The sequence below is a fragment of the Malurus melanocephalus genome, unplaced genomic scaffold (assembly GCF_030028575.1).
Source record: "Malurus melanocephalus ecotype Western Australia unplaced genomic scaffold, MMel_1.1 scaffold_672, whole genome shotgun sequence".
Lineage (NCBI taxonomy): Eukaryota > Metazoa > Chordata > Aves > Passeriformes > Maluridae > Malurus > Malurus melanocephalus.
Genome location: NW_026623904.1, coordinates 62,929 through 72,710, shown reverse-complemented (window position 1 = coordinate 72,710; position 9,782 = coordinate 62,929). Strand labels below are relative to the sequence as shown.

The 9,782-nt window shown below is 54.4% G+C and overlaps 1 protein-coding gene across 1 annotated transcript in view; it reads left to right on the top strand.

Moving 5' to 3' along the window:
* Positions 1–9,206, top strand: part of MAP2K6 (mitogen-activated protein kinase kinase 6) — a gene marked incomplete at its 5' end in the record, with an annotated part of 15,234 nt that extends 6,028 nt beyond the window's left edge. The window contains 5 exons of the mRNA XM_057383992.1: positions 1,641–1,768; positions 2,745–2,822; positions 4,250–4,389; positions 6,782–6,827; positions 8,326–9,206. Coding sequence (XP_057239975.1) covers positions 1,641–1,768; positions 2,745–2,822; positions 4,250–4,389; positions 6,782–6,827; positions 8,326–8,403 — 470 coding nt within the window. The remainder of the gene's footprint in view (positions 1–1,640; positions 1,769–2,744; positions 2,823–4,249; positions 4,390–6,781; positions 6,828–8,325) is intronic.
* Between the last annotated feature and the right edge of the window lie 576 nt (positions 9,207–9,782).

Below are 9,782 nucleotides of genomic sequence, written 5' to 3'. Positions count from 1 at the left end.
TGTCCCTGTGACCTCGGTGAGCTTTAGGCCAGGCTTTGCTGAGGTTTATCCCACAGCTCCACAGCTCTGTGCTGCAGTTCAGGGAGAGTGATCTCCCTGCCAGCCTCATCCTTGGGCACATCCAGCCATCCTCACCCCCTTCCCTGAGCTTCCCTGAGCTTCCCTGAGCTTTTCTGCACTTTCCTGAGCTTCTTTGAGCACCAGTGAAGCAGACCAATTTGACACCTAAAGCAGCCTCAAATGAAATCCTCAATTCCCTCCTTCAGCTCCTCTGATTTTTCCCCTCTGGAGCGTCTCAAAGGTGCTGTGAGCATGCCTAGAAAGAAAGGAATTTGCTGCTTGACACCTTGATTTTTAAAAGGTCATTTTTGGGTTGTCAGGAGGAGGAAAGAGCCCTCCCTGGAGGGAGTGGGTGCAGAGTTCAGCCAGAGCAGGCAGAGGTGCAGGTACAYCCTGCCTTGCCTGGGGTTGAGTTTYTGCCCCTGKATCTCTTACAGGAGCTGGGAAGCGCTGCTTGGCTGGGTTTCTATGTCCTTGTTTGATTTCCCCTGAAAATGATTTTATTTCAGTGTAGCAACAGATGGRCGAGGGTTTTGGACACCTGAGGCTTCTGATTGCAGAACGCTGATTAGAGAGCAGATGTTAACGAGCTGTACACCCACAGTTCTGATAAGCAATGCTCAAACACAGCTCTGACCTCCTTCAAGGGGTGTTTTCAGCTCTTCTATTTCATTTTTCACCACGTGGAGACAGAATCTCCGTGCAGCAGTTGTGGCAGCAGGGACGGGATTGCTCCTGTGGGGGATCCCTGGGAAAGCAGTGCTGGGATTCCTTTTGGGGTGAACCTCTCAGAGCAGTTCCCTGCTGTGCAGGGAGGCACCTCCATCCTCTCCTGGGTGTCACATCCCAGCATTTTCGGGTGGTTTGGTTTCCCTTCTGCCCAGGGGTTGTGGCTGTCCTCTGGAGCGTGGGGTGAGTGTGATTGTGGAACCACGATGGGATGGGCTTGGCTGCTTTGTGGGGACACACAGGAGGCAGATCAGTCTAACAGTGATGGGTAGATGGATGGACGAAGCATTCATGGTTTCTGTGAGCTGTGGAGCTCCTGAACCTCTCCTGCTCCTGCTCCCACTGATCCTTAAAACCAATCCTGAGCCTCTGATCCTCATCTCTGCTCCCTCCTTCCCCCACAGCCCTGCCACCCTTTGCTGCCCCACATCCTTCCCCCGTGGGTTTTCCCTTCTGCTGGCCTGATTCCAGCCCCACGAGCCTTGCCAGAGCTCCAGCCCTGTGCAGGAATTGCAGTTCCATCCCACAGAATCMCCCCCAGCCCCGCRGAGCTGCTCCCTGAGAGCGCCYCGATGCCCRYGACCATTCCCCGAGCARTGGGATGTGACAGTGACACCCAGAGTCACCTCCTGCTGCCCTAAATCAGCCAGGGGGGTGTGTGAGTGAAGGGACAGYGGCAGGACACATGACAGCCCCACGAGGCTGTCACCTGAAGCCAGCACAGCCCTGGCCAGCGCGTTTTTGGCACCCTCGGTGTGGATTCCTTGGGCTCCCTCTGCTGATGGAGCCTCTGTGGCTTGGCCTGGCCACCTGCACGTGACAGTGACTGTGGTCTGTGTTCCTTCTTGCAGATGTAAAGCCCTCTAACGTGTTGATCAATACGCAGGGGCAGGTGAAAATGTGCGATTTTGGCATTAGCGGTTACCTCGTTGACTCGGTTGCTAAAACCATGGACGCGGGATGCAAACCCTACATGGCCGTAAGTGGAGAGGGAGCAGCCAGGGGAACCTGAGCCTGGGGGAGAGGATCAGCTTGAGACAGAGGAAAATGAGCACAGGGGGAAGGATCAGCTTGAGACAGAGGAAAATGAGCCTGGGGGAAGGATCAGCCTCACAGGGGAAGGATCAGCCCAGCCAGAGGGATCTGAGCCCTGGGGAAAAGGATCAGCCCCAGCCCCAGCCAGAGGAAAATGAGCCCGGGGAAGGGATCAGCCCCAGAGGGATCTGAGCCCAGGGGGAGGATCAGCTTGAGACAGAGGAAAATGAGCCGGGGGCAAGGATCAGCCTCACAGGGGAAGGATCAACCCAACCAGAGGGATCTGAGCATGGGAAGGATCAGCCACAGGCAGAGGAAAATGAGCCCAGGGGAGGGATCAGCCCCAGCAGAGGGATCTGAGCACAAGGAAAGGGTCAGCCCCGATATCAGTCCTGCAGATTTGCTTGGGGAGACGTGGCCCTGCGGTTCAGGGATTGATCCCCTTGAAGGGGAGGCAGATCTCGGGGCTCAGGCAGATCTCAGGGCTCAGGCAGTTTTCAGGGTTCAGATCACATCTGCTGCCTTTGTGCCTCCCTGTGGCCTTGGGGAAGGCTCTGCCATTGCCACCTCTTGGCCACTTGCCCTGTGGGGACAGGAGTACTGAGCATGGGGAGGAAAAATAATCCCCAGGACCGGGTCCCTCAGGCTCCTCCTCTGTGGARCACGGGGTGAAAACATTCCTGGAGAAGCAAAGTTTGTCACCCCTTGTGTGCCAGCTGTGCCAGGTCAGTGCCACCACCCCTGCCCTGGTGCAGGTGCCACCTGCTTTGTGTGACCCATTACTGGTGAGGATGGGGAGCCAGCTGGGCAGGACAGGACAGCAGRGTGCTGGGATGGGCTGGGGGCTCTGGGGCTGCCACCCTGGAACCCCCACCCTGGGCAGGGCACCGCTCCTCACCCACCTTTGTCCCYGTCCACAGCCTGAGAGAATCAACCCAGAGCTGAACCAGAAGGGGTACAGCGTCAAATCGGACATCTGGAGCCTGGGCATCACCATGGTACGGTCAGCTGGGCTGGCAGGGCAGCCTGGAGGGCTCAGTGCCACTCCAGGGGTCATTGTCACCCTGCAGTGACACTGGGGGCACTGGGAAAGCTTGGGAGGGGATGGGAACAGCTCGGGAGGGGACAGGGAATGTCCAGGGCTGAGGAGGGGAGGAGCAGGAGGAGGAGGAGGAGGAGGAGGAGGAGGAGGAGGGAGCTGCTGTGGGACATGGGGCTGCAGCTGCCGGGAGATGGCAGCATGGGCTAAGGCATGGCACAGGCGGGCTGGGCTCCCGGCACAGAAAAACCTTCCCAGTCCATGCTCTCAGCTCAGCTGTGCACAGAGAGTCCTCCCAGTTCATCCTCCCCGTTCAGCCATGCACAGAAAAACCTTCCCAGTCCGTGCTCTCAGCTCAACCTTGCACAGAAAAACCTTCCCAGTCCGTGCTCCCCGCTCAGCTGTGCACAGAGAGTCCTCCCAGTTCATCCTTCCAGCTCAGCCATGCACAGAAAAACCTTCCCAGTTCATTCCCCCAGCATCCAGCCATGCACAGAAACCTTCCCAGTTCATCCTCCCAGTTCAGCCATGCACAGAAAAATCTTCCCAGTTCATCCTCCCAGTTCAGTCATGCACAGAAAAACCTTCCCAGTTCATCCTCCCAGCTCAGCAATGCACAGAGACCCTTCCAGTTCATCCTCCCAGTTTCATTCATGCACAGAAACCTTCCCCGTTCATCCTTTTGGCACCCAGCCATGCACAGAGAGCCCTCAGCAGGGAAGGATGGGGGCAGCTCCCTCTCACTCTGTGTTTASGGGATCCATCTGCTCCCAAAGCTGTCCCACAGCGCAGTTTCCCTGCTCAGCACGGGGCTGGGTTGACTCCCAGCCTTTCCCAGGGATTGTTGGACATGGTGGGGTGGATGTGGAGCTGACTGGGTCTCCTCCAGCCTCTCCTGTCTGCTGGGGCAGGATGGGCAGTGTTTTGAGGAGATCTCAGAATCCCAGAATGGTTTGGGGTGGAAGGGACCTTAAAGCTCATCCCATTTCACCCCCAGCCATGGGCAGGGACACCTCCCACCATCCCAGGGTGCTCCAAACCCCATCCAGCCTGGCCTTGGACACTTCCAGGGATCCAGGGGCAGCCACAGCTTCTCTGGGAATCCCCTCCCAGCCCCCCCATCCTCACAGGGAACAATTTCCCCCAAACATCCGATCTCTATTTCTCCTGTTTTAGTTCTATCACTGTTTATCCATGCAGAAAGTCGCTCTCCCTCCTTTCTCTAAGCCCCCTTTAGATACGGAAGGGTCTCCAAGTTCCCCTTGGAATGTTCCTATCCCCAGGCAAACCCCACAAACACACCCTGGGTGGGCACAGGGCGATCCCACAGTTTTGGGGCACAGGCTGGGGATGTCCCCAATGCTGAGGTGTGGCTCGTGTCCCCAGATCGAGCTGGCCATCCTGCGCTTTCCCTACGACTCCTGGGGGACGCCCTTCCAGCAGCTCAAGCAGGTGGTGGAGGAGCCGTCGCCGCAGCTCCCGGCCGAGAAGTTCTCAGCRGAGTTCGTCGATTTTACCTCGCAATGGTAAAATTCCCCTTTTACCCCTCTGCACAGGGTACAGCCCCTGATTTTGGGGAGAACATTCCCTTGGGGAAGGGCTGAGCCCCGTGCAGGTGCCTGGTGCTGTGCAGGGACACACAGGAGGAGGGGATTTGGGGGCTCCTGGGAGCACAGGCAGGTGGAGGTGGTGCCTGAATCCAGCTCGCCTAAAGCAGAGGCTGGACAGAATTCAGAGAATCCAAACCAATTCTATTTATTTCAGAGCCTTCAGGGCCATTCAGGGCAATCCCAGACCCACAATGGACAATGGCTCACGGGTTTTTCACCCTTTCTCACTTTTGTCCATTTGCACGTCGGGATTTGCTGAATCCTCCAATTGCAGCTCAGCCAATGCAGTCATTCACTCCAACTTGGCTCCCCCAATTCTCTGTTGTTTCCATCTCTTGGGGCCTGGCACAGGGAGGTGTCCTTGAGTTTGGGGCTGCAGAGGAATTGTTTTGTGTGAAAATGGGAGAGCAGGAGCTCAGCACTGTCTGTGGAGTGTGGAGTTAAACACTGAGGAATTCCAAGGGTATAGAGACATGGAAATGGAGAARCTGAAATCCTGAGGTGTCACAGGGCAGAGCAGGGTCCCAGCACTGCTGGAGCTGCTCCCTGCAGCTCCCCTGGCCTGGAGAGAGCAGGGTTTGCTTTTCCATGGTGGCAGCAGTGCCAGCCAGGCTGGCTGTGCATGGTGGCCGAGGAAGGACAGCAGATGGACAAACAGAGAAATGTGAGCCCGTCCCCAATCCCATGCCCCAGGACGGGATTATCGGCTGCTCCTGCCCCAGGACTCGCAGTACCCACGTTCAGATTCCTCAGAGCCTTGCTCAAACGTGTTTTCATGTCCCTGGGCTCCAGCTGCTGTCTCCTGACCCACGCTGGGGAATACCTGCCGTGCCCTGGGGCTGCCAGGGGTGGGAGGTTCCTCAGAAAAACCCTCTGATGAGATGCCCCCCGTTTTTGCAAGGCCCACGCTGAGGTTTGGGAGCAGCTGCTGTTCCTCCTCCAAGCAGGGCTGCTGGCTCTGGAATTTCCAAGCTGTTGGTTGTGCCAGGCAGGCTGTTCCTYGCTGAGGAATTTGCTTTTCCAAGCCCTGTGTTTTGCAGCTCAGGGCTGCTTTGGGAGTTACATCCACGGCCACTTTGAGCAGCACCTGGCTATCCCTGTCTTTGCAAATCCTCTCCTTCAGGGTCACAAGATCCCTCCCGGACTCAGAATGGTGAACTTTGCACCAGTTTTGTGTTGTTGGCTCTGGGAGTTTTTTCTGACACYGAACCATGTCACGGCCACTCTGTGTTGAGCCTGGCTTAGCTCTGTGTTTGTCCATCTGCCAGGACAGTGAGATCTCATCACCTGTACCCACTGCAGGAAGGTTCCTGGGATATCTGAGTCAGGATCACACCCCAATATGACTCTTCATTCCTGAAAAGTGACATTGATTTCGGTAACTTATCACCAGATTTCCTGCTATTAGCAACCCGGCAATGAATATTTTTGTGCAGAGGGTCTAAATTAAGAGAGTTACACCAAATCTGGACACAGCCAACCTTCAGATCCACCTTGTCCTCGGGGCTGGGGCCGCTGGAGGATGTGACACATCTCTCACCTTGGCTCCAGCACTGCTGGCACGTACGGGTTCCTCTGTTCATTCACAACACCACAYCGAGCACGAGCCCTCCCCACACACCAGGAAATATCCATTCAGTGTGTGTGTCCCCTGCTTCCTCCAGCCTCCAGCAAATCCCTGCAGAGCTTCTCACTTTTGTTTTGCTCAGTGTGACACCTTTTCCCCGCCACCGCCGCGTACGTGTGCGAAGATCTTTTCAAGTCGCTCCAAGCGTCTTTCCCCTAAATACACTGCCAGGAAGCCAGCAGAGATTACGTCCTGTCTTTTTAAAAGCTATTTTCTGCTGGAGGGAAACCAAAATAACTTCCAGCTCCAACCCTCCAGGGCCATCTGTTGTAGAGAGAGGAGAAAAAAAGGATGTCCCATGGAAGCGTCCCCGCTGATAACGGCGCGGTGATAAACAAACAGTCGTACACGTGCTCTGTGTGCAGTCACTGCTCCCAGGCACAGCTGGCAGGCTGRAGCTGTTCCCTGAGTCTCTGAGCACCCAAATTCTCAGTTTTTCCTGGCCCCCAGCAGCAGGCAGTGCTGGAAGTGGTGGTTTTGGTGGTTCCAGATCTCCTGGTGGGCCTGGAGCTCTGGTACCCGGCACTGCTGGCTGTCGCTGTCCTCAAGGTTTAAGTTGTTTCCTCAGCTCAGATGAGGAGCTGAACTTATTCCACAGAGTCTTTGGTGTGATTTGATGGCCTTGTTTCAATTGCAGACAGAACGTAAATTCTAATTTTTCCCTTTTTCTTCCCATTAAAGCTTGAAGAAGAATTCCAAAGAACGGCCAACATACCCAGAGCTTATGGTGAGTGTGGCTGCATGGAGCAGTGGTTAGTTCAGAGCTGAAATGGGGTGCTGAAGGCAGAAATTCCAACAGTGACAGTGATTTGGGGTGCTCAGCATCTCTGTTTTCATAGCAGGTGGGAGAATTGTGGTACTTCAGAGTCCTGGGAGGGTGACTGCAAAGCAGAGCTGCTCTTTGAAATCTCAGCCAGGTGCTTTTCCAGCCAGATCAAGGGAGAAAATCCCAGCACTGTCCAGTCTCAGTGGCAAAATCACCTGGGTTAAGGGTGGAAATTGCTGCAGGATTTCCTCAGGCACTGCTATTCCCTACCCCACAAATTTTGGGATATGCTTTTTGTCATCAGAGGCTCTGATCCATCACCACTCGTGCTKTCTGCTCCAAGGGGAGAAGGTGCCAGGGTTTAAGCTGCTTTTTACCTGGAAACCCATGACCCTGAGTTGTGAGCAGTGAATAATTCCCCTGGCATTTGGTGCTGGGCCCTGTAATGCAATTAAACTACATATAATATAWATAAATATATATATACATAAACTATATATAGATCTGACTGACACACAGCTTACCCCAAAACTGATTTCAAACAGAGAGGCCTGAGATTGATGGCTTTTTTCCCCAGCTTTTTTTTTTTGTGTGTGTGTGTGTGTATTATTGAATAAATCCATCTCTATATTTTAAGCAAATTTCCAAACTTTGCCAAGTGGCCTTTTATCAAAAAAGGTTTCACCGAGGCAGCTCTGTGTGCTGCAGCATTGACACCCGTTGGCAGGGGARTGCATTTCTATTGAATTAGGTTCTTGGATCAGCCCTCGGCAGTATCTCAATGCTGTGGTATTTTATGGCTGCCGTGGATGTTGTGAGGTCCTGTGGCTCAGGGTTTCTGTTTTGTTGGGGTTTTTTCMTCTCTCTTAYGGCATTAAGTTGCGGTCCCGGCTTGGACTCGGTTGTTCAGACCAAGGCTGCTCCTTTGCTTTCCTGTGGAATTGAGGTTTCTCATGGAAAATGTGACTCTGTGCTATCTTGAGCATCAGGGAAAGCTGATAGGGGTGTTTAATTCTGTGTAAAATCCCATTTCCCCAGGTGAAGGGGACATGGAGCTGCTGTGGGATTGCACACCGGGCCTGGCATGGGGGGCTCGGGGGCAGTGCCAGCCTCAGGTTTGGGGTCCTGCTGTCACCCCTGGGGCTCTGCTGCCACCCCTGCGGTCCTGCTGTCACCCCTGGGGCTCTGCTGCCACCCCAGGGTCCTTCTGTCACCCCTGGGCTCCTTCTGTCACCCCTGGGCTCCTTCTGCCACCCCTGGGCTCCTTTTGGGCTGTGGCAGCTCTGCCTTGGTTGTCACTTCACCAGGGTGTGACAGCAGGGTAATATTGGTCATTTGTTAACACACCAAAACCTCCTTCCTTGGCTGGAGGATTGTCTGAAAAGCTTTTTGCTCCAGCCTGGTGAATTATAATAAACTCAGCCGTTTTTTTTTTTTTTTTCTCTCTTTCCTTTCCCAGCAACATCCTTTCTTCACCCTGCACGAATCCAAAGAGACAGACGTCGCCTCTTTTGTCAAGCTCATCCTGGGAGACTGAGAACTGGACTTGGGAAAGAATTGCCCTTCTGTGGACTGGTGGGTGCAGGGGAGGGGCGCGTGGCAGGACCTGTCATGGAAGCACCAACAGAAAGTCGCCGTCGTTTTGTTCCGTTTCGTTTTGATTCTGACAAACCCCACCTCCCGCCTCGCCCGAGTTGTTTTTTGTTTTTTTTTTTTTAAAAGGGTTCTTTGGTATCCATAGTGACATAGAACGAGCTGGTTAGTGGAATGAATTTTAATGAGGTTGGTAACCTTAAAGCAAAAACAAAMCGATGACAACAACAACAATAACAAAAAAAATTTTGAAAGAGTGATTTACATATTTAATGAGAGTCGAAGTTCCTCTTCCTAACTCGCTCCTCATCCCCCTTCCCTTCCCCTTGAACCAGAATTTGCTTTGTCATGGTAATAGGTGCTATGGTAGTCATGAAGTTGTATGTAGATTTATATTTTGTCCCTTCCATTATTTTAATATTTATGTTAAGTGCTCGATGGAATAGATTTCTGTTTTATATGAGGATGAGTGCGTGGTGACGATGATGATGATGCAAAGTGAGGCCGCAGCCAGCAGCACTCGCAGGGCTTTGCTGGGAAAAGGGTCTGAGGAAAGGAGAGAGAAGAGGAGAAGAGTCTCTGTTGTGGGATTTATTTAATGTGCATCATGAAAGGAATTGATCAGCAAGGCCTGCAGCTCTGCAGGTGCCCCTGTGTCAGGGAGGGAGCCCTGCTGTCCCCTGGGGTCACCTCTTTGGACACTGCTGGGTGAGACAGCCTGGGACAGCCCTGGGACAGCTCTGGGACATCCTGGGACAGCTTGGGATAGCCCTGGGACATCCTGGGACAGCCTGGGACAATCTGGGACAGTCCTGAGACAGCCCTGGGACAGTCTGAGACAGTCCTGGGACAGCCCTGTCCCTGTGTCCTGCTCTGCAGAGCCCTGGGGATCGCTGGGACAGTCTGGGACACGTTCCAGAGGGATGAGGTGTCAGAGGAGTTGCACAAAGATGAGGAAGAGGAGGAGGCAGCCCTGGTCAGTGCCCGCCTGCCCAGCAGCACTGCAGTGCCCGAGGCTCCCTTGGGCTGGGGATGAGCTGCTTTGGGCCTCAGAGGGAGCTCCTGTCGGGGTGAGACAGGATCACAGGGGCACAGGCACCACTGCTGTGCACAGTGGAACGTTTCAGTGATGGTTTCAGGGCTTTGGCACTGTGCTGGCAGCGATCCCTCCGTGCTTGCTGCAGAGTTTGGCAGTGCCAGCGCTCCCAGGAGCTGTGCTGGCACAGGGGTTGGGCTGTGGCCACTCCAGCTGGGACACTGTGGGCAGCCAGGAGGGCTGGGCTCTGCCATGGGCGCCATGCAGGGACACTACAGCCCCCCTGC